Genomic DNA, 25,746 nt, shown 5'->3' with positions numbered 1-25,746 from the left:
CATTATATAGTCAAAATTTTAATTGATTGCATATATTCAAATAAATGATTTCTATATCCATGTACAAGGATATATTTATAACTCATATAAAACCCAGATGTAGAAAACAAGTCATGAAAACATACCTATGCATGTATTATATATAAACATATGTATTTAAAGTAATTACTGTACATAATTTTTATATGTACTTATATAGATATACATATTTGTACTTAAAAATTTATAAAATTCTTCTCTAAGATTTATATTGTTTTCCTGCGAAAAACCCTTTTTTGCAGCAAAATAAATAAGAAAATTTATATTTTAATCTTTTCCTTTTTTAAAGAGAACGCAATCGTGTAAGTAATAAAATGTATGCATTATATTTATTTTAATCTAAACTAACTTTCCGATTAGCTTAATATTTAATTTTCAGATATTGAATTAATGATTTTAAAATTTATTACAATCCTTTCTCAAAAATTACAATTTTTTCTACAGTTTTAGAAAGCTCGCAGCATGCTTACAGAAAAAGATACCAAGAAAGTCCAATGAGGTAAGAAAACTTTTAATGCTTTCTTTTAAACTAAATGAATAGAAAAGTCCCACATTGAATGCATAAAAAGAACGGTTATTTCTTAACATCTTACTTTTTTTGCGAAACGATTTATACCTATAAATTTATCCTCAGTTTTCTATGGAACGTGGTCTATCTCAGAGGAGTATTATTATTTTTTTTTTATTTGCTAAAACTTTAGACAAGATATAAAGCAACTTCAGACAAGCACCTGTGTTTTCCTGACAGTTATTTAAAATATTAATTGTCATCTGCCATCTACAAGAGTAGTACCTAACCCAAGGTTAATAACCAGTCATATACATGACCCAGGAAGGCCAAATGTATCTTCATGATGATTATTATAGTGATGGTGGTATTTAAATAAATAATAATAATGCTGAAAGTATCTTGATAGCTTAAGGTTAAAGGAGCTCAGTAATATTTTTATTTGATGAAAGCATAGATTTGACAATAAATTGCGAATAAATAATCTCTACATTTTATTAATGCTGCGTGTTTATAGATTATTTTGGATCATAAACGTATTCGAAGTATATTCTAATTGAAACTAAGAATTTTTTGAAGAATATCAGCATTTGCTGAGTTTAAGAATTCAGTCTCGTTTGGGTGCATTACTTATAGTAGTATAACCGTATTTTCCCTCTCTCCTCTCTTCTAACTACTAACTTTAAAGATTCAAAATTAAAAAAGAAAACTAACTGCTGCATTACTTATAGAAGCATATATGTATTTTCTCTTCCCTCCTTATGCACATACACATACTAAATGCTGAATATTCTATACTCAGTTGACTTATATAGAAATAAGGCCTGCTAGTGACCGATAGAATAAAACAAGACACCTAAACTATAGTGACATGGATATGTATGACTGTAGCCGGCTTAGCAACCCCAATCACTACATATTTGAATGACCCTTTAATCAGGACCATCATCTCAAATTACCGGCTCTTGACAATGGACGGCTTCAACAGGGAATGCACTCTTCAATAAAGCTGCACAACTTTGAACTGAAAAATCCATTAATGACTGCTCCCACATATGCCAGAATTTCTCATCGTCAAAAAAAATGTGACCTCTAAGAAAAGTATATTTCACGCACCATTTACCTAATTGTATATATTTTGCATTAATATTAAGTACTATTATGATTTTATTTTATGTAATACTGTGCATGTACTTTATGTAATTGCGCCCAGACGGGAAAATGGTTAGAGACTCTGACTGCCGTATCGAAGGGCTCGGGTTCGAATCCCGAAGAAGGCATGGATGTAAACTTGTCTGTCCTTTCATAGGAAGTAACGGTGATCGCCTATTTGGTGCCTCCACAATAAAATCATCATTACTTCTGGCCTTAGTGGCCAACAAAATAATCTAATGTCTCTACATGCTGTTGTGAAAGCTGTAAAATCTTATTATATATGTAGTTTTTTATGCTCTTTTATGTGTCTAGTTTATTATTTTCTTCTTATATTTATATATCTTATTTTTCCAATAAAATTTCACAATGGGGGGATCACAATGGGGGAATTTCACAAGTTCCGGATGGCCCGACCTAAGACGAATGTCATCTGGGCGGTGTACTGTCCACGTGACAATGAATTGGCGATAGTTTTATTTATGAAAGCAGCGCTGTTTATCAGAAATTAAACAACTGATAATTAAATACGTAACATTATTGACTTGCGACGAAAGTGAATGCTTTTGGAATGGAAGGAGCAGGGAAGTCGAAGCTAAAAATTACTTCATATGTTATTCTTAACATATGGGCTTGTGAATGACGCTGGTTGTAGAAACAAACAGAAAGTAATGCGAAATACAATTTCATCACTCACCTAAGAAAGAAAACTTCTCAAAAGATTATCATATCCAGTAATTATCAATATAAGACAAAATTGCAGCAATACAGAACATTTCAAATACTGTACCTGGCATCTGAATGCTGGCTTTATCATCGGTTACATTTACAGTTGTGCAATGAAAGGTTCTCATACTCAAATTTACTTAAATTTGTAGGCCATCATTTTCAGGGATGAATGACGCTTTTGCATAAATATCCTGTGACTACTTTCAAACATTGCGAAGTTCGATTAAGGAATGCATACCTCTTTCCGTGAATCGTTGATGTCTTGGTGTGGGAGCATTAATGATGGTTGGCGACTTCTTTGGAATAACTCCAGTATTTTGACTGAGAATTAGTACTTTGACAAAAGTTGTGTACAAATTGTATTATTGCATATTCCTACATTTAATTTTCCAGCAAATCAGCACATTCTGCTTCGTTCCCTTTGTAATATCTTATACACGTTGACTTTCTACCATCTTGTCGAACTCATATTGCATTCACTAGAGCAATACCTTATGTCTCTTAGTTAATTGCCAATAACCATCAATAAAGTGATATCAAGAAGCACGAAGAGTAGTCGCATAAGGAAACAGGATTACTTTCAGCTGTAATCAATTTCCAATATTTGCTGTTTTGTTTTATGCTCTTGGTTATCATATAAGTTGCTAGCTTTTAATATGAATTAATTTTGGTTAAATCATTCCTATGTGTAAAATTAGTATATCTTATGAAATTTCAAACTAAGATAAAGTTTTAACTAAACCAATGGCTGATATTCTTCAAGTGAATTAAATATCCAGAAGAATTTTCTTATTTTGCAATCTTCATTTTAAATTTCTATAAATAATGAAATGGCTAATGTCTCCTCTTGTTAATGTTTTTGTCTGATTTGAACACATCACCTTCAAGACTTCGCTAAAATAAATACGCAGATGTATATGGAATCTATTCCAAAATGACTTTTTATTCAAATTTATGCCCGGAGATTTAAAATGCTAGGTTTTCGCTGGACATAGATGACCCTCATCTCAGTGGAATGGATCGTGAACTTGTTATTTCATACTCCGTTATCACTGTTTTGTTTCCATACTGATCTGGAAGGAGACTGGAAAAGCAGTTTCCCTCACTAGCATAAATCTTCTACACGGAGAAATTTTGACAAAAAATATCAAAGAATACTAATACATTCTGCACAAGAACGTAATATACGACGTTAAAATTTCTCTCATGAATAATGATAACGCTGGAAATATTCGTAAAAAAACATCAGTTTGATATTTTTTAATTTTTATAAGGTAAATATTTTATAAAAAATAAAAGTGAGATTTAAATTCTTAAGTGCGTTCATTGCTTTTAAATCGTGCTGTTTCTTAAATATTAATAGACTTATTAAACATGAACTTCATATAACACACTTATGCACTTCATATAACATAGCATGATGAATGAATTGCATGAAGTTGTGAACAATGTTTTATGCGAACTTAAAGTTTTGTTTTACGCGAACGTATTCTTTTATGCATTTTAAAGCTTTGTAAGTTGTGTAATGTTTCTTTGCTACTGTGAAAAATTAACATACGGATGTCCTTTTAAAATTCTTACTGTTATGATTATTTCGTTGATTGAATATTAATTAGTCTATTCTGTATAAAGATATTTTCATATTACTAAGTAAAAATGTTTTTGGGTAAAATTAGTAAAAGTTGTGTTCGGGATTCATTGAAATAATAAATAAATATCACACTATCTTGAAATGACCATAAGGTAACTGCTTCAAATTTTGAAATTTGTAAATCTTTGATATTACAGTTTTTTCTTCGGCTAGAAGCTGCTATGAAACCCAGTTTTATTTTAACTGAGATCTAGATACAATGCGTAAAGTGATGAATTTCACATACTGAAATTTGTGGGATTTCCAGCTGATAGAATCTTAATGACTCTGAAAATTTAACAGATCCACCATGCATTCATTAAATATTTTTTATTATTATTATTTTTCATTTCTTACAGGTTTTGAATCTGGTAATAAAGGAAAAAACTGACATAAGTAAAAATATGTTAATATATTGGTAAAATTTCCACCAACGGAATCTAAATTTAACTTTTATATTACATAGGGTGGAATCTTCAACAATGTCTGATCCCTCCTGCGGCCTTCACGTGAGTAATTATTTCATTATTTAATTAATATTTGGGTAGAATCAAATGTAATATGCACTAGTTATATTTGAAAACATATAAAATTAGTGCAGCTGTCATGAGAAACTATCATTTTTGGTATCATTAATTGAATGTTCTCAGATTTGGATCATCTAGCTAAAAATATGACACTAAAAATACAGAATTTTTTTTTCTGAGAAGACCCTATTAGCTACAATCCAGCAAAAATGTCTGATCCGTTAGATTAAAACTAAAATATAAACACCTCGGAACATATATAATGCTACCCATTACATTCTTTCCATGACATTTAGGCATAAGTCTTAAATTAAAATTGCGCATGTACATTGCGAGAAAAAAAAAAGGGGAGACAGTTCTATATCTCCCGTTCTACTGCGCCGATTGACGAAATTCAACTTGCGTTTTTCATGTCTCGAAAGCGCGACTTAGAATATGCATTAGATTTATATATAGCATTGTTCTAATGCATGTATTTTGATACAAAATGACTTGCCAATTTCTTCCATTTTTCGATTCTACGACTCGAATTATTCCGAAATGCCCAGTTTTGTAAAAATTCGAACCAGTAGTTTTTAGAACTATTAGTTCTCAAAATTTTAACTCCTCAATGTTAATTGAATTTGATATATATTTATTACTATCTCTGTTATTATTAAACTTATTTCATTTTCCCTTTCATATTTCGAAATTTAGGTTCATTCCAAATAAAACTCGCCTATTTTTATGATTTTTTAAAATTTGTATTCTTAAATAATTTTTATATAAATTCGAAAAATATTTTGAATTATAACCTCTATGTTGCTATAAACCTAAATAAGTTGCTATAAACTAAGAAGTTCACCAAGTTAATTATTTTTAGCGCAAAGTGAAAAAAATTTGCCGAGATAAATTTTTTAATTTCTCTAAAAATTTCACGCCAAAAATTACAAAATTTAACATCTAGGCATAATTAAAGTCGTAGAATTTGAATTTCGTCAATCGGCCCAGTAGAGCGGAATATATAGAACTATCCCTTTTTTTTTCGCAGTGTACCTTGCTGTTATGAATAAACTTAAACGTTTCGAAAACAGAAAGGCTTGTTTCTCTAAAAATAAATTAAAATAAGTTTAAATCATTAGAACTTATGAAATCAAGGATAATAATTCTGAGTGAATTTCCAAAGCTTGTAGTAAAATGCAACCGTGCTTGAGTTATTTTTTTGCAGTAATTAAAGTAGTAACATAATATATTCTTTTATTCAAATTTATTTCGCTTTTTATTTTATGTTACTTAGTTTCATTTTAATTTACTCTATTTAGCTATTTTTCAATTTATTTATTTAATTATTAATCTTTAAAAGAGGTTACCAGTTTTATTCTTCCAAATATTCTTTGCTATTTAATTCTTTCACGTTTCCAGAATTATTTTTTTTTTCTTTATTCAACTATTACTTGATGTTAATGTTTATTGTATCAAAAAAGTTAACTTTAAAGATTCGCACTAGGGGTTTTGCTAAAGATATACACATAATTATGTAAAAATCTTTCCTTCTATACATGAAGCAACTTTTTTCATTTACAGAAAGTTATTTTTGATTCATTCTTTTCAAACTATCTTTCAGCGCCGCATATTCGCTTTTAATATTTCCTTGCGAGTATTATATTTTTAACATATATTTTTAAAAAATTTTTCACTAACTCATTTTTTTTCAATATCACAGTAATTCTTTAGCTTTAAATTGTTTTTCGATTTTTATTAGAGTCATAAATACAAGGCTTTTTCTTATTAGTATGCATTTATGGCCATCTATCTATAGGAAAAAGAGGAACATTTTTGATTCATTCTGCAGAATATCATGAATGGAGCTGGAATTTTCTCAATAGAAACAAAGTGACTGAGACTAAAAACACTTAAAGAATAATCATGAAAAGATTCTATGCGCAATTTAACGCCGACTTCTTCTAAATTCATACTATCATAACAATAGAAAACCATTGAAGTCAAAGTAAGAAAAAAGATAATAATAAAAGAATTGCACTGCTCCTCTGTTGTTATGTGCTCGGATTTTTAGCGCTCGCTTCTCCATTATTTTAATCGCGCCGTGGACTTAAAAGTAGCAATTACGAGTCCAGCAAGAGAGCCAGTTGTAATGAGCACCGAGTGAATTAAGTTCATTATTTCTCCTCCACAAGTCCCCCATTTAAGATCGAATTCGAGAACTTTTGGGGAGAGAGTTACTTTTTAGTAATGGCTTTTCTAAATGATGGAAGGCGGGAAGAGTTGAGGGTCACTTAGCAGAAAATATTCGCTTGAATCCAAGAACTGACCTTTGACCCCAGAATGACCATTCAGTGTGGCTTCATCGTGCTTCAGTTCTTCGAGGTTAACATACTTTACCCGGAATTCTCAAAACCTGCGAAAGCAAATTTTCAGTATCTTTCCTTGTAATGATAAAGGACACATTTATTTGAAGAGATTTTGCTATACAGATAATTAATTTTTACTATTACAAGCATTCTGTCTTATATGCTCTTTTTAACAGATTTATTTTTGGTGCTTTGTTGTTGTTTTCTTAAGCGAGCGGAATTTATATCCCACATCAAACTAACTACAAAAATTTTTTAAATTAAAATATATTAGTCATCTGAGCTGTGGTTGTTAAAAGTATTACGCTATGGGTATAAATTGTTTATTGAGTAAAATTCGTTTTCTGTTTTTTTAGTTGCACATTTTAATCGCCATGGATGACAATTTGATTCAGTGATTCATGGCATAGATACGTATATAAATTAAAAATAATGAGAGCCCTTAAAAATACTTCATAAAAAGTCTCTCTTTTTATTCTGTACGGAATATATGTCATAGAAATGTAGTCATTAAAATTATTGATTATTGTTATCTTAAAGAGGAAACCTACGTTTCCCTTGACATGTTTTGTGTGTATTCTATGTGATAGAAGCGTAGCAGCATCAAGTATACTGCATTAAATGCATATAATTCTTCAAAAAATTTGCAATCAATGATATCAAAACCAAAAACTTAAATTTTTGATAATGCCAAAAGCAAAAACTGAAAACAAACAACTGAAATAAATTGTGACAGCATTTTTATGAGACACAGCTAGTTTTACAGAATATGTTACAAAAGATATTACTGCGGTTGAGTACATTTGTCTGCACGCTTAAGCATGCTACCAAGCATCCCTACGGAACCTTTTCTTATCTATATAGTCAAAATAAACAAAAGGAGGATGACAGATAAGGAAGGCGTAGTAATGGTAATTTTCAATTCCTTCAGCGTGTGTCTATTATTTATGTACACGGTTTACTTTAAACATGTCTCTAAAAAGTAGTCTATTCCAGTGAGATTTGAATAGCAAATAAACGAGATCATTTTATGCCAAACACTAATTAATAGCAAATACATTATTCCAGCAGCATCGTAATAATGTCCGATATATTACAACGAATCCAAGAGTGACGTTCATCTTGGGCAGGAAACAAATGAATTCCCAATCTTAACTTCGAATTTAGAAGATCTTATAAAATACTCTCTGAATATCACATAAACATCTGGTCTTAAAACTAACCTCTCTTTGTCATATTTTACATTCAGTACGCATCCAATTTAACAATTTCTTTATCGCCTTTTCAAATGGCTTCTGCTTCTGCTGCAGATTTACTAAACAACTGAATTATGCGCAATACTGAACCCATAAATTTATCTTGAAATAACAAATCCATCAGGAAAACTTTCTTTAGTTCTGATCCGCTTATAATAATTATTCAACAGCCCAAGACGTTACAAAAAATACAATCATGTTCAAACACCTATTTCCCTCACGTGACTCTTCAATTCCGTATCTGCTTCAAAAAACTACATACTCCCCACCCAACTAATCGTTTTATTACCTCTTACATTTAATAGAAGAATATACTAGTAATAAGGTAAGCAGTGCAAACGAAATATATAGAAAATTATATAATCTTAATTGTGCCATCCATTTTCTCCATATTTGAACATATGATATACAATTAAGACACAATAACACGCCGAATAAATACTGATTCAGAAGTCAAACAACAAAAATCAGCGTTAATTCACAATTTTTTTTTTTTTTTTTTTTTTTTTTTTTTTTTTTTTTTGTGAATTAACGCTGATTTTTGTTGTTTGACTTCTGAATCAGTATATGATATACATACATGTACTCTATAGTAATACAAATATTTCATAAACTTGTAAAATAGCAATACCATTTCCAAGTGACATCAGTTCAGACATTCGGGGGCATTCCAAATTAAATTAGACAAAAATGCAGCCTTATTTCATTTTTAAGCATTTATTTCTTTCCTTATATCGATTCGTTTTAAGACTAATTTCGACCTTCTTTACATCAAACTTCAGGTTGAATGTTTTCCTAATTCTATTTTTCATCGTAACGTGTATGTATTAATTATATCGATAATATTTGTCTCAAATCGATCTTCCTTTTCGCCTTTAGATTATATAAGAATACTTAGAAATTATTATTATTATTACTCTGAGCCTGAAAAGCGATTTGCTGTATTATTGTAAATGTTAAGTTAAAAATATACAATGAAAATGTTAACTTCTTTTCTTTCAAAATATACTGTTTTTTCTTTTTCAATTAACTGAAATTTTATATAATAGTGTCACAAGAAGTAACAGAGTATAAGATACTATTTCAAGTATTTTCCTGCTTCCCACATAGTGAAGGAAACTGATAGTAATAACATCCTTCTAGGAATACGTACTTTCCCAGAAGCCCATTAAAGCAGCATTCTAAATTCTTTTCAATAATATTAATTATACAGTACATCATAGAGTGTATTTGTTTTTATAAAAAATACCTTCCATTAAGGTCGAAAAACTATGCTGAACATTTTCAAATTTGATGGTCTAGCAAAGCTTGACTTTTGTGGGTTCAACTGATATTATTCTACCTTTAATTTCCGATTCTAAGAAATATCGAAGCTGAATGCTAAAATGCAAGTTTCAAGGTCAGAGGGGGTATTGCTGATTAATTTTTAATAGTCTTCTGATATTATAAAGTCTTATGTTTTTGACTTAAAAAGAAGTTCAGATTATATTGCATTAAAAATTTCATAACTAAGATGAAGTTTTGTTTCATAAAAGCTAAGGTACATAAGTACTTTTTATTAGCATTCTATTTTAATTAGATTATTCTATTAAACATTCTTACGAATTTGGTAGGTCTTTAATCTTTTGAAAATAAAACTCTATACAGAAATTAGTCAGTTACATCATGGCCATCACATACAGTTCTGCATGTATGCATTTTAAAATTATGAGAGACTTTTACTTCCGAATTTCGATCTGAGTGAATTTAATCTTAGCTAATTTCATTCTTTATGAAAAAAAAAGAAAGATATGCTTTTATGAAGAATAAATGTAAATGAATATTTTAGAAAACTCATATAAAATAAATAGACTATCTTTATTCATTTGGCCTTTGTTCCCTTGCTTCTTATGTTAAAGATAATATAAATTAAATGCAAGCGTACTTTGTTAGCAATATACGTTTATCCAATTCATCAGATGCAATTAAATATTCGGCAACATAGAAAATTTTCTAAGCCGCGTTTCAATGTATGAAGCCAGGTTCAAAATTTTTTTCTCCTTTTGAGGCATTTTATTTATTCTCTCTTCGATTATTTTCATACTTATCCGTGATACGTTAATCAGGCAGAAAGATAGCAAATTTTAATTAATTAGATTGAAATCATAACTCTAACACAGTTCTCTACTCACATGAGTTAATTAGATTGAGATATATTCCTTAAATTAATTAAGCTAATCGGAGGGCAGCTTTAACTAAGGTTAATTAGATTGAGACCATTGATCTAAGGTAATTTTCCTCTCTCAAGGGTTTTATATTAAGCTCTTTTGCTAATAGAATTTTTTTAATTAGAGTGCATTTTATTCTGCTGGCTAATTAGATTGCTGTAAGATTATTTTTTTCTCATAATAGTTTGACTGAAACCATCCTTAATTGCAAAATTAGTTAAATTAGACTGAATTCATAGATTATTAGCTAGAGAAAATTGCTCCTAGAGCATTTTCTGCTCTGCTCACATCGGCTAATTGTATTGAAATTCGCTTCTAACTATTCACTAAAATAGTTAGGATATAAGTAAAGATCAATCTTCAAACTCATTCACCTTCCTGTACGATTATTTTCTTTTCGCGAGAACTAATATCAGTGATAATCATTGGTCAATTAAGGAACTGAACAACTGCAAAACTCCCTGCATTAAATGGGATTTGAGCTAATAGTCTATTGAGCTAAGAAATGAATAAAGCTAATACGAAATATAATTTTCTTTCATAAGAAGTATGAAATAAATAAATTAGGAAAATAGTTTCAAAATTTTTATCTAGGAATGAATTTCAGATTTGAATGAAAAGCATTTACGAATCATTCACGCATCTGAAAGCTGAATGAATAAAATGTTATGCAATTTTAATAAATTAAAAATATAATGAATAATTTTTTTTTCAGGCCAACGTATTTTTTTAAAGTAAAAAAAATAAACGCATAGTTTATTTATTATTGTTATTAACATTTTACTGAAATATTCAAAGAAAAATACTTAATTATACAAGAATTAATATTGTAGAAAGCAAATTGCTTGGTATTGCCCACTAGCATGTCACGAATAAAATAACCTAAATATATGTAAACTTGCACTTCAAAGCTATGAAGTAAACAGTTGTATCATTTTAATCATATAATTTTGTATAAATATCTATGTGTACTTTTGTATGTGAAGGTACCTCTAAGCGAAAATAGGTTGAAACATAATCAGTTTTCATTCCTACAGGTGTGTGCATGGAGTGCTCAAAGATACTCGTCAACGGATTTTTTAAATAGGTTTTTTTAATTGGTTAGGAGATAACAATATAAAGATATAGACAATGTAGAGATATACCTAACCTTACATAACACGCTTGTTTCATCAAATCCTGAATTTCACACTAGGCATTGTAAAAGGCATCTTCTTTCAGAGACCTACTAACTCGCAGATACCTCAAGACAGAAATATATTAAATTTTAATAAAAGCAGCGGCAAAGAGTATTATGCCTCTATTGGTACAGCACATTAATAGTTGCGTGAAATTCATGTCGACGTAAACTGACACAAAGGAGACGTGATGTTTCAATACTAGAATTTACTACTACAGAGGGAACTTCGAAGTGTCACCAACGTACGGTAGTACATTTGACCTTTTCTGTAAATTAGGTTCACCATTTGATTTCAGAATATTTGAACATGTGACAAATCAGTATCAATCGATATGCAGATTAATGCATATGTGACTGACAAGTGTGTACCCAAAAATCAAACTCGAATGAACAAAGCTTGAATGTCAGTTTCATTTAAAGTGAAGAAAATATGTTTCGTGGTTAAATGATAATAGTACAGTTCGTAGCAAAAACAGTCAAAAATATATTTATCAAATTATATTTATCTTTGTTCTTTCATGCGTTTTTGCGCAATATAATATAATCAATATTTCTTTAGTCACGTCTCAAGGCATATATATATATATATATATAGAGAGAGAGAGAGAGAGAGAGAGAGAGAGAGGTAAGTGATGTTCATATAAGATTCATATCAGGAGACAAGTGATGTAAGTGACGTTCACATCATTCATATAAATGGATAAATATAGTCTTAATACACGTGCATACACAGATAACTTATTTATGTTATTACTACAATGTTTTATAACAAAGAATTATTAGACATACCCCTTCAAATTATTCGGCTTAAATCTGCATTGCTGCATTTTTCCTTATGCAGAAATCAATCTATTCTGAAGACATATTGCCTGAAACGCTCCCTAACGGCTGGTGCTATCAATTCGTAACATGAGTTAAGATTTACATAAAGCGATTTTCCATTAGCTTTTTCAAAATAAATTATTATTATTAAAATGCAAGTCGCGCAACCTTTTAAGGGCCAACCAAAAACAAAATATTTTATTTGTAGATAAACAATGATCTAACTCATTTCTGGCGAACCAAGTAATCTTATTTATCGTTAAAGCCAATCTCTATGGTTCCAAGAATAAGCAAAACGTTTCGGTTTTGGTGTGGAATTTTCGTGTTACTTGTTTATTTAAAAACATTTTAGAAATCTGATCTGCGTAATATGCGAGCAGCATTTTGGCATATTTTTAATCTAAAATATTTTTCAGGAATTCGTTTTTCAAGAGAAAGCTCGACACAAAATTCTACTGAAAGACCATCATTAAAATCTGTATCTTGCCGTTGTCATATCTGATACGATTTCTAGTTCATTCAACACTAGGCAAAACCTTCTGAACTGAAGATGTCTTCCAAAATTTGAAAGAATATATCTGAATATTTCTGTCTTGATTATACAAGAGTTTTTTTTTTTTTTTTTTTTTTTTTTTTTTTTTCGGTAGAGAAAAACTGTTAGCCTCAAAATTCTTATGATTTCTACCCGTAAAAGTACTAGCATACTACTCCTCAGATAAAACTCTACATAATCCAAAATCATCATTAGAAGGGAGATTGTAAAGTTATCTACTTATCAGAGATTAAATTGCGTTGACTGGAGCCTGTCTCCGATACTTCTTAGTGTTAGAAATAAATAATAATTTTAGCCAGAACTCACCGGAGCTCTAATTGAAAGGGTTCCGGTTTTCATGTAAATTTCAGCAACAAATTTCATTTTAATAATAAATATACCTTAAAATTCGGTTCTAATTTCTGAATGCAGTCCTGTCTTTCCTTCGGATTAAACCTTGGAGAGAGATTGAGACTTTTAAGGAAAGTAAAGCCTCCACCCACATGTCAGAGGCTTATTCTCCAAGAAATGCAAAGAATTTATGACAGCGGGTTAACTTTCGCTCCTCATAGTACTAAAAGTGACCACCGTGGTGGTTCACGTATCACGCTAATGACGCTCATGTTCCTGTAGACTTTTTAAACGATGGAATCAAATGCGGGTAACCACTACTGTCACTTGTATAGAGAAGTCTTACGTTTATTGTTGCGTTGCTATCGAATCGTAATTCAGGAAAAATTTCAGCATTACGGTTAGAATTATACAGGCAGGGCATCGCAATCAGAATGTCTTTGATTCTTCCCTGTTTATTTTCAAAGCTACAGTTTTCCGTTAAAATTTCCTTCCATATCCTTATAATGTTTCTAGAATTCTCATTATTCTCCTTTGTGACGCTTTAATCATTTTATCTTTTTCCATTAGAGCTAAAAAATGAAGGGTTTTAGTATCTATCATCCGTTGAAATTATATATATAATGAGATATATATATAATTATATATATAATGAGAGCTTAAATATAGACGGAGATCGGCTGACCTACTTGTTATTTTTAATACGAAAAGCTCTCATCTACGTTTCTAGTTGTGTTCAAGCATGGCTCGAAAAACACGACGATGGAGTTGGACTTCTTATTTGGATTAATCAATCACCTCAATTGAACATTTGTGGTGATATTTGAAGTCCAGATTTTGTCCTTAAATTCTGCCTCTAATTGCAATTTCGGTACCAGAAACTGATCTGCAGCAGAAATAATTTCATTCCCTTAAATATTGTGCTTCATTAGCCTGAAGTATGCACTGTATGATGAAATGCGTTCATAAGTCATTGTAGATGATGTGCACATCAATCAAAACGTGATCCAACACCTTATTAATAAAGAATTTCTCTTTTTTCCCAGGCGCTTGTATTATTTTGCACCCTATCTGTATAGCTGCATGGATAATTTGCATTCTGTACACAATCTGGATCATCATGAATGTGTTATACTTCAGTGTACTAGGTTAGACAGAATGCATGGGAAGCAGTTAAAGAATATGCACTTAAAGAAAATCAGTATAGTACCACAACTTATATAGAATATTATTCATTGATAATTCGAGTTTTTTGAAAAAAACGGGGGGATTCTGCAAAGGCAGCTGCTGCTAATAAATTGTGATATCTTAAACATTTTTGTTTAAACCTCTTACGATCTTAAGAAAAATGTTCATTACCACTAGCTTACTTTATGTTAGTTTTACACTTTCTACGAAAATTACTATATTTTTTCTATTTTAACAGCGAAAATATTTAGAACGTGCTAGAGCAGATCCTTAAATTTTTCCCATATCGTATATTATCACACTATATAAGGCAATAATTATATAAATAGCTAACTGAAAGCAAATTTGCCTTAAGAGATTTATATTTTGATTTTATTGTATTAACCAATAATGATGCGAAAACTACAGCTATTTTTTTCTTCTAATACCACAAAAGTATTAAATATTTTTATTAACATTTTCAAAGCTTTTTAGATAAAATTATATATAATAAGTATATTTTAGACAAAATTAAATAAATTTGATTGAAAAAGAATAATTCGAAGAAATATTAATCAATGAACGATTAATTTAGACCACGTACTTCAGAGGTGAAGAAGAGAACTTCATGAGATATCTGTATAACATTGAATCTTTGCACTAAACTTATTGCCATCTAGGGACAAGATATATTAGTTCGCGTTATGTTTTAGTATATTTCGAAATTAATTCTGAAGATTCAAAATTAATGGGTACTAATAATTCAGTAAAAATAATTTATGAATCATTGTATATTATTTTATTATGTAAACTCATAATTCATTATTTAATAAAAATTTAAAAATTTACTTTATATGTAAAGCTGCTTCTTTATATAAGATTTATTATTTTTAATATATGGTAACTTACAACAAATAAGCTGTATTTTAATCTGACAAATTTTTTTAGAGCTCTGAATTCAATTGAAACTTAAAGCAAAACTGTAGGAGTTTTCTTCTTTTTAAATAAAAAGGATAATTTACGTGTAGATATTCGAAAAAGGGTTTATTTTTATCCGGAAAACTTCAGAATGACCCAGACATCCCTGGTTTTGCCCCTGCCAGTCATTACGTACTAACATTCAAAACTCTTTAGGCGCTAGGAAGAACAAGTCACCTCTTTCAATGAAACACACTCTTGCTGTGTCTTGTTTATTGTGTCAGTAAAGACGGGTGACGGACAGGGTAAGGATGAGGCTGGGGAGATGGGAAAGAGAAGCAAGCTCCCAGGGATCGTAAAATTTAGTGACAACGAGTACTTTCCAAGCGATTGATTTCGAGTCACCGAAACCATTGGTGCCCCATCATAAAACGATGCCAGCGCGAAAAATGCGAGCGCTATTGAAGTGGGACGCTTTCGCCTCCCTCCCTCCCACCACTACCTGTTACGTTGGCAGTGGTTATCTGGACACTACCGGTGACAGGCTGGCTTAAAAATACGGGCCGACAGGAGGTTTGGGGAAGGGGGGCTCGTCGGCGCGGAAAGCTCCGTCCAACCAGGCAGAAAATTGCGCCAACGCCGCCGATGACGTCACGCGGGGCCTTATCTCCCCGCTCAGGCCCTCTGGTGACCGTAATGAACACTTCAATTACTCCTTTCAGCGGTTTACCCACGCCCCTCCTCTTCGCCTAGTCTTTGTTTGTAAGCCCCCCTTTCTCTTCTCCATTTTGCAACTGTGCCATTACGCGCGCTAATCCTTTAGCTTTCTCTACTACTGCTGCTGACCCCCCTGTCGTTCGTCTATGTTTCTACTTGCTGAGTCTTTCCTCTCCCACACCCCCTTCGGACGGTTTGTTGGCACCGGAATGTCGGCCTCAACTCCGTCAATAATTATGACCGGGTTGGCCAACATTAATTTCGGTATGCATGCAGAGGAATCGGCCGGAAAAGGGGACCTTTCGTTCGTTTCGTTTTCTCGCTCTTTCTGTCTCTCTCTCTTACTCGCTCGCTCGCTCCCCTTTCCAACATCCTGCGAAGAAAGTAAAGAGGAGACGGGCGTTAGGAAAGGGGTGGGGAGGAGAAGGAGGAAGCCGGATGGTCCGGGAAACATAAAGTGGAAGGGGGAAGGACAAGGAAGGAGGTTTATTGTTTGAAAGGTCTTTCTCATCCCCGTGGTATGTATGTACTGTGCAGTGTTTTAGCTCTGGTGAGAGATGCTCGATGGAATAACATCATACGTTGACGAAAATGCAAGAATTCTTTCACCGAACCATGATTGGCCGGTGCGGTTGGGGACACTGTGGTGAATTTTATCATTCCAGATAAATGAACAATTGTTACAGTCAAGAACTTGCTTAAACATGGAACTTGTTATTCCCTTCAAATGGCTTTCTTTAAAGTTTTAAATTAAATAAAATAATATGCATCTTCGGGTTATTATTAAATACACAGTTTTTTTTTTAAATCGAAATCGCATAAGATTAAAAAAGTTAACAATATCATACGAAGCATAGCAATATGAAAATATGTGGCAACAGAAATATGCAATAAATAGGGAGTTCAGCAATAGAAGTACGAAGATACTATATTTATAGAACATTATAGGCCATATATTGATATCTAGCCTTAGATATATAAAATTGTTTTTTCCGAAAACAGTGATCTTGAACTTTTTTTATTTGTTTTCATATTCCGGCACACTTCACTTGTTTATCTATATCCTACGTAATTAGATAATATTTTCTCTCTAAGAAAGATAAAAGCTGATATAATAGCTCATATCTAATTTGGATATTTATTAAATTTGAATAACTTCTTTTATAGCGAAAATGAGACAACGTATTTTTCGCTAAAGTGATTATAAAAATCACTTTAGCGAAAAGAAGTATCTTTTGCATTGCACAGTTTTTTTTCTGATAAATATTAGTTAAAATATAATAAATTTGATTATGATAAAAATTATTATACTTGCCTAAACTATTATATTTCATCAGTTAGAGTTTCATTTGCCGGCATATCAACAGCGAAAAGCACTGAGATTATTTTGGAAATCAGACTTTTCTCTTAACTAATAAATAGTTTATTAACTTAACATTTTTTTCAACAGATACATATTTTTTGTTGTACTTACCGTTGCTGGTGCTGCTAATAGTAACAGATTACAGTGAAACGCTAAGGTTCAAACTAAATAATTTCTTTCGTATGATTCATTGATAAAATAAAGCGTGTAGAATAAATCTTCCCCGTATGATAAACATTAATTTGAACTGAAAATTAATGAATATTTAAAATTATAGCAGATATACAGCATAATATTACCTGATTTAGGCGGAATCGACGTAAGGTAAAAATTTATCTTAAAAAATAAAAATATAAAATCAATAAAATTAAGTAATTAATTTTTTTTTTCTAAAAACAAACATCCTAACATAGAAATGTCAGTCTTTCTCAAGGTAATTTCTTTAAACCTGAAATGGCCATCTAGTTCGGCCATCTAGTTCATGAAGATCAGTCATATAGATCAGACCTATTAATAAAGTAAACTGCCCGTTTTACAACCAATGTGCTAAAAGTCTATAACATCTAAGCAGTAAAATGAGCACTGATCTATTTTCATGCTAAGCAATGCATTTAAATAGGCTTTCAATGAATCAGATTATTTTTCTGTTTAAGAAATTTTTATGCTAACGAAGGTGTCATAGCAGAATTTTTAGAATAAACAGCGAACACAGCGTTTACTAATGAAATTAAGGCTGTTATGTTTCTTAAAAATTAATAATTTTTTTGTTTACAGGTGAAAGTAAAAACTTATTGATTAATACACAGAAAGCAGATTTTGAATGACTGTGTTCTTTTTCGTTTCTTCAGACATCATAATATATTTAGTTATTAATAAAATCTCAGTGTATTTGAATGAGATTACTATGAATCACTGTTGCAACAATCTGATATTTTTCACCTTGTAAATTATTGAGCAAAATCATGTTCCGTAATAAAATATCAAGCTCGAAAAGGCGACTCACTAACGTTCACCCCTCCCACACACCAGATAGAATATTCACAGCAAACAGTTCCCTGTTTAATTGATATTCAGCCGGAGTAATGAACGCGCGTTTTACAAGGAGATACTCTTAGAAGGGGGGTTGTAAGACCGGGGGAAGGAGAGGAGGGGTTGGAAAGTCAGTCTGCATCCTCTTTAGCGAGTGACTTAGAGAAGGCGCGATGGAGAGTGACGCGTACAAATGATTTGACACGGCAAAGTCGTCGCCATTATTTAGGAGAGAAAATTGTTTTTGCAAGTTTTCGCAAATTGGGAATCTAACACTGTAAGCTGCCGCGTGTGTGGTACGCTTGGGAAATGAGACTTGGCTTTGGTCTGTTCGTCCCGCTGTGGTTTTGTGGGGAAATAGGATTTTTTTTTTTTTTTTTTTTTTTTTTTTTTTTTTTACTTTTCCTTTTATGATGCTATTGTTTTTTATTTTTCATTTTCGCTACCCTCATCCCTACAAACATCAAAATGAATCAGGTGGGAAATTATATACGACTGCTTAGTTTAAATGTTTTTAAGGGTTTTTTTTATTTATCTTTTAAAGTTTAAATATAGTAAGGATTTCCGAAAATAGAAAACAGATTTTAAGGATTTGCTATTTGTAACAGGAAATTTTGTGTAATTTTTCCTTCTTGAAATAGTTATGGTATACTTTATATTTAAAAGTTATTGCCGTGCCTTTACTCTTTAAAATATTTATTATATATATTAAATATATATCTTCATATGAATGTTACAAAGTATAACTAGACAGAAGGCATGATTATAATTTTACAGTGTAAAACAGGGAAATTCGTCTTAATCCGTTAAGTCTCATAAATTTTTTTTTTTTTTAAGTAAATACATGTTGCACCTCATTTTCTCCTTCTTGCGTAATATAATTTAGACCAGGATTTCTTTCGACTTATGTGCTGTCACACGGTTTAAGCAGAGATAAGTGAATCTTAATGCAGCTTTTCTTGTTTTAGTACTTTAGAATTTTATTTCAATAAAAAATCGTTGTATTGTTCATACGAAGTTGAATTGCTCAGACGAAACAGAAGGTAAAATACATATTTTATTTTTTCTACTAACATGAAGCAAAATCTAGATACTAGGTATGTTTCTGAAGTTCATAACCATTTTAAACTAACATTTTTCTTCAAGTTCTAAATAATTTCATGACGGAATAAACTTTTGAAATAATCTTTAGCTTTGGTAAAGAAGAATAAGAAATGCAAGTAAATTTGGCTAACAGGATAATTTATGTTCATGTATTAGAAGAAAACTAAGTTTTCTTTCCGAGTATTAATTATATCAGGGATTCTCAACCGATGGTACGCGTACCGCTGGTGGTTACAAGAAAAAAATAGGTGGTACACAAAGAAGCAAAGTATTTTTAACTATTAAATTCAAAAATTGAAACCCCAACATCCTGATTGAGTTTTTTCTCTAACACTCGTAAATTTATGTGATCTGAACTTTGTCCAAGAATGGTGGTGATAGTAGTACTTTGTAGTGGTAGTGCTAAAGGTTTTCAGTTTTTGTTTAGATGTTACGCGTTAGTCATAAGGTTGAGAACCGCTAAATTATGTCATAATTTGTAAACTGAATCATGAGCGACCAACTTAAATAGCATACAGTGACGATATCACAGTAAACTGAAATATGGTTAGGTCTCCATCTATTTTAATGGTGTAAACTATAGGTTCTTGCCCTCCAACACACACCTAACAATTTCTGAGTGTTTATTAACAACATAATTTTTAATTAAAGGAGCGTTATGCATCAATGCACTATTTGTATGAGACTAAGGAGCAACATGCGATTTGTTCTTCCCTCTTCCTAGATGAAGGAGATCCCAATAAAAGAAAATGCTTGAAAAGTAGGAACTGTACGACGTCTTTTTCTCTCTTCTTATATTTAAGAGACCGAATTCTCAACAAAAGTGGGGTTACTGCAAAAAGGCATTTCTTTTTTTTGCTTATATTGTTAGTAGTAAAGCCTCGACAATTTAGCATTTCGATTTTTCCCACGGCCATTGCGTTTCATTCGTTACGTTATATCCCACAACCACAAGATTAATTTTTGCACACGGCCTGCCATGCACCGCCATTTTTCAAAGTATAGATCTTTAACGCATCGCACTGTCTGACAAATTGTGAGATCTCGTTTAAATGTGATGCGGCATATCATCATTAATTTACTTTTAAAAATGAAAATTTTACATAGTTGAACAATATGAGAAGTATAAAAGAAATGAATATGTTTCTTTAATTTATTTTTAATAAGTTCACTTACGTCATTTACAATACATCTAGTTGCAATACATCCTAAATGATAATTTTTAATAATAATTTTAAAATTTTAATTAATAAAAAATATCTCTAACACTCTGTTGCATATTTTGGTATCGAAAGATCGTTTTCACCCTATTTAGTAGTATTAAGTTTTCGAGTTTAGTACAGGTTTGTTTTTAACTAATATTAGTTGCAAAGAAAGTATCAACTTATTAATATCCCGAACTGATCTCATTTATAATAGATATAGTTAATATGCTTTGTATAATTATCTAATTTGTAATATTTATACTATTAATCTAGTTTGTCATATGCTTACACAATTGTTTTTACTGCATTCTTAAAGTTTTTATTTTAGTTTGTTAATTTCACTAATATTTCAAAAATATAGCCATATTATTTCACGTTGTTGCACAAATAAATTTATAGCTCATCATAATTTATCAAACATCTAAAACTGTATTTCTTAATAATATGCTTTATATTCGTCATTAGTTCCGGAGTATGCTAGCGTTACTTCCCCTATTTCTACTTAGCTCTTCGCCTATCGTTACTTACTTACGGGTTTTTACGTTACCTCTCTTTTATTTACTTATTCTTATAATTTATATACTAGTTACTCTGCCTTGATTTTGTTTATTTTAAAATATTCATTTTAAGTTTGGAGAGTATAATTTTTCTTGAATTACTTCCAAACGGACTTACATTTTCTCTATACTTCACTCCAATACTTTTTTTAAATACTGTTTCTTTAAAATTACAGCTTAAATTTTATTCATTGTCTATCCTTATTTTGTGATTTTACCTTCCTTTATCTCCCAATACAACAGGTTGCAGATTAATTATAATGTAAATATTTCTTTTTTACTGTGAAGTAATGAGCATCAAAATTACCTCAGATTTCACTTTTTTCAAGTGCACTTTTGTAAGTTTTACGTATGAGCATGTACTCAAACTTTCGTCCAATTCTAATGCGATAAAAAATTGAACTGAATCAGCACATTAAAAAAAGTCATCAATGCTGAATTCCTAATAGATATTTTCTTTCACTGAAATTTCTGAGGAATAACTTTAGAATGCATTAAGTCCAACCAAACAACGTATATATATCGAAAATTAAAGAATTAGATAGCATGGCGTAAGTCAAAAGCACGCCGAAAGGCATAAAGGTTTCATAAATGATATACGTATAATAATATAATGTAAACGTATAATCCAGAAAATTTAAGTCTGCATTAATGCGTAAAGAAACGAAAACGTTGTCTAAATAAAATTAATTTAATCATAAATATCGCAAAATCAGATAAAAGCTACATGGGATAGAATTTCATAAATATACTGAAAACCAAGTTATTTAAATATTGCCTTAGTTAAAATATCATCCTGTCTCTTTGTATAAATGTTTTTGTATGATGAAAAGTATCATATAATTATTTCAAGTTTCTCACAAATTAAACATTAAAACTTTGCGTAGAAATTTGGCTTGATAATTTCTACGCATACTCAAGTATAAAATCTTAAAATAGAACTTCTGGCGAGTAAAATTTAATGCTAGAAAGTACTCGATTCATTTTTGGGGCGCACTTTAGGTACAGTGTTACTTCGAAAAACAGAACTTCACAGCTTCTTGAAGGGAAAGTCTATTAGACTTTTTTTTCCAAACCAAATGAAGACCTTTGTGATATCTGAAGAAAAGGAAAATATTTTTGTGCATTTTGCTGTATGGGAGTAGAATATTTCTCGTGTAGTTGAACATCTTCTCCTCTTTTTCGGGCAGTTGAAGGACACGGCACCTTCTAAGGTAGTTAACAGGACAAGACATCTTTGCTTACAGTCCCATAATTAGAACGTTTTCCAGTAACATGTTAGATGAGGAATTCGATATAATTCTAAATAAACTTGCTTTTTAAATCTTTCAGTTTCTTTTGGGACACTGAAAGCTCTTTCATAAAAAGCACGTAATTTTCGGTCATCAATACTTCTATAAGTTCGTTCAGCTATTATAGCAATTATACTCACTATAAAATTACCAAAATTAATTAGCTTTAGCAAATTGGCTGAAATATATGGATGGATTAAAAAGTTTCTATAGTTATATAGTTCTAAGATAAAGAGAAAATTTCAATAATTTATTTTTTTAGTATGATCTCTTTGTACCTGGATACACTTTTCATGTCGTTTAATGAGCAAACCTATGCTCTTTGAAACGTTATCTAAATGTTTATCCTGAAAATGTTCCAAAACTGATAGTTTCACGCCATCTTTATCACTAAATCTCTTTCCGTGGAAGTCATATTTCAGGTTTGGGAACAAATACAATCACATGGAGCTAAAACGTGGGCTGAAAGAAGAATGATCCCAAGCTCTTTAAACCGGCACTTCATTTTTTAAATTGCATTGATGTGTTGCTGTTTTTGAATTGCTAACAGAAATCGAGACCCATCTCGCAGAAACTTATAAATGTGAAGATATTCGTATAGAATGTGCAACATAATCGTTTCGTTTTAAGGGAATAGCGCTGCTGTTTCCTATAATGCCTATAACGGACAACCTTCACAAGACTCATATTCTACGGATTCATGGACTATACGAAATTGTTTTATTCATTTTTTTCCGTGTGAAGGTACATCACCGTTCACATTATCCAAGCGTTTCTTTGGGATTGAGGCCTGCTTAGACAAAAATTTAATCATAGATTCGTACTCAATTTTAAATGTTTAAAAACTAACTAGTGCATCTCTTCATTCAATAAACAGCAAAAAGAACGCATACGATTTCTCAAATGAAACTTTCAAATTTATTCAATTCAGTTTTATTTATTTTACTACCAAAAAAATTTTTTATACGTGAGGCCGAAAACTTTTGGATCTACCTTACGTAGAATGTAAGATGTTATTCAATTTCAGATACTTCAAAACACATTATTCATATTCTGTACTGACACTAACATCTCTTGTTCTGTGTATAAAGTATATTCAAATTTTGCGAGAAAACTGGCCACAGTGTATAATCTCAAGGGGCGGGATAATATTATTATGCAAGACGCATTTCTGAACTTCAAAAGCTTTTGTATCATTAATGCCAACGAGGCTTTTCAGTAATATGCTGGATGGAATGGGAATCAGGAAGTATGACAAGCATGATCGAACTCTTTCGTTGTTTCTTAGTCATTTTAAATCATTGGTCATGGTGAAATCTAATTCATTGAAATAAAGCACATAATTTCAAACACATAAAAGTCACATATGAAAGAGCTTCAGTTCATAATATTTAGAAGAATAACTTCAAAGGTTTTAAGTTTATTAAATTTTAACCATAATACATTCTTAGTTAACTTTAACTACTGTTCAAATTTAATTGTAGTACCGATAACTTAAAAGCGACAGCAAAATTAGCAAATTAATCTAGCAAGTAAAATTGATTAACTCTAAGTTAATCATTTTTATTTACATCTAAAAATTTTATGTAAACGATGAATCACATCCCTTCTGTTAAGAAGTAGCAGTAATAACATTTCAGCTTTTCTATGAACAGTTAAAAGTTGAAGATATCTAACCTTTGATTTATATCCAATAAATGTTTATTGTAATCTGTTATTGCCTTGAAAAATAATTGCCTTGAAAAATTGCAAACGTTTTTGCAGAAGAATATAATTTTAACTTGTCTCAAATTTCTTATTCTAAGCTTCTTTAGTTATTTTGTATAGCAGATATGAAATTGTCTTCAAAATAAAGTTCTTTTAGTTTATCACTTACACATTCAGTTTTAAAAAAAGAAAAGAATCAGCTTTTCGAGAAAAAGGTATATGTTAATAATTCTCAAGTTTGGCAGATAATTAAATAATATTAACTCTGCAATAAACGCTTGTACTTAAGCCTAAAAAAATTTAATTATCTTTTAATATTGCAAATTCTCTTTACTGAACGATAGATAATTAATTAACTATTTAAAATATTCTGAAAGGAATATAGGGTCTCATTTTAAATTATAATTTCAAATATATACATTTAAATATATATGACATAATAGCAGCAAGGAAAACGACGGAGCACTGTTGATGCGTAGTTATGCTATATTGAAGAGGAAGTATTCTGATTGCGTCGTAAGCTAATGTGTTGACTTTGTAAATAAAACTTGGCAGTCGAGGCAGTTTTAATTTCATTTTTATTTGCAACTGATATTTGTGGCCACAGTTCACTTGGCACTCGAGTTGTGCCTATTCAAGAACATTTACATTTTTTATATTATTGCAATAGCAAGCAGCATAGCGAAATTATATCCAAGCAAAGCGGAGACAGAAGCTGAAGTGCGTAGTTATGAAAGATGGAAGCACACGAAGAGAAAAGTTTTGGTTTACAATAGTAGTTTCACTTCCCAATTATTACGTCATCAGAGCTGCGCAGGCCATAAAATGATCTAGAAATGACGCAATCCAGAGAAGTTACTGTAATTTTTAGAATAGAGAGGGAGAATTAATATTTTACCGTTAGTTTAAATTATAATTTTGATTCACATATCTTACATATTTATATATATAATATACGTATTCGAATTTTTAGAAACATTTAAATTTTAGAATTTTTTTATTCACTTCCATTTTTATCATTTATATATTTTTCTTTCATTCATACATTTTTCTGTAGAAAAAAGAACTTTTAACAATGAAATTTAGCTCAGATAAGTAAATTCAGATTACACTTGTCCCATAAAATTATATTTACAGCCAATGAAGTAGATTCCTTATGAATTTAATTGACGTACAATAAATAAATATCATTGAAAAATCTGAACTCTGTCATTCGCGTTTCACCCGATATACCTACTAGCTATATCTCAAAAGTAAATATAGCTGATTTTTGCCCATTAAATACATTAAAATGCAAAAAATTAACAAAAATATTAAATGGAAAAGTAATACATAGATATCGTGCTTTGATTTCATTTTAGTGCTTTATGAGTTTCTAGCTACATAAAAATTGTTTTTAAAATGCT

At 30.7% G+C, this 25,746-nt stretch overlaps 1 protein-coding gene across 5 annotated transcripts in view; it reads left to right on the top strand.

Moving 5' to 3' along the window:
• LOC118195792 (homeobox protein cut-like) overlaps positions 1 to 25,746 on the top strand; it is a 354,176-nt gene that overhangs the window by 210,935 nt on the left and 117,495 nt on the right. For all 5 annotated transcript variants that reach the window (XM_085823714.1, XM_085823713.1, XM_085823712.1 and 2 more), the window contains 2 exons: positions 484 to 538; positions 4,525 to 4,567. In XM_085823714.1, the coding sequence (XP_085679840.1) occupies positions 484 to 538; positions 4,525 to 4,567 (98 nt within the window). The remainder of the gene's footprint in view (positions 1 to 483; positions 539 to 4,524; positions 4,568 to 25,746) is intronic.

This window comes from Stegodyphus dumicola, chromosome 9 (assembly GCF_044657685.1).
Source record: "Stegodyphus dumicola isolate Sdum_Otavi_A_Nest chromosome 9, ASM4465768v1".
NCBI classification, from domain to species: domain Eukaryota; kingdom Metazoa; phylum Arthropoda; class Arachnida; order Araneae; family Eresidae; genus Stegodyphus; species Stegodyphus dumicola.
Note: the sequence above shows the minus strand (reverse complement) of the source record. Positions and strands in the feature narration are given on the sequence as shown.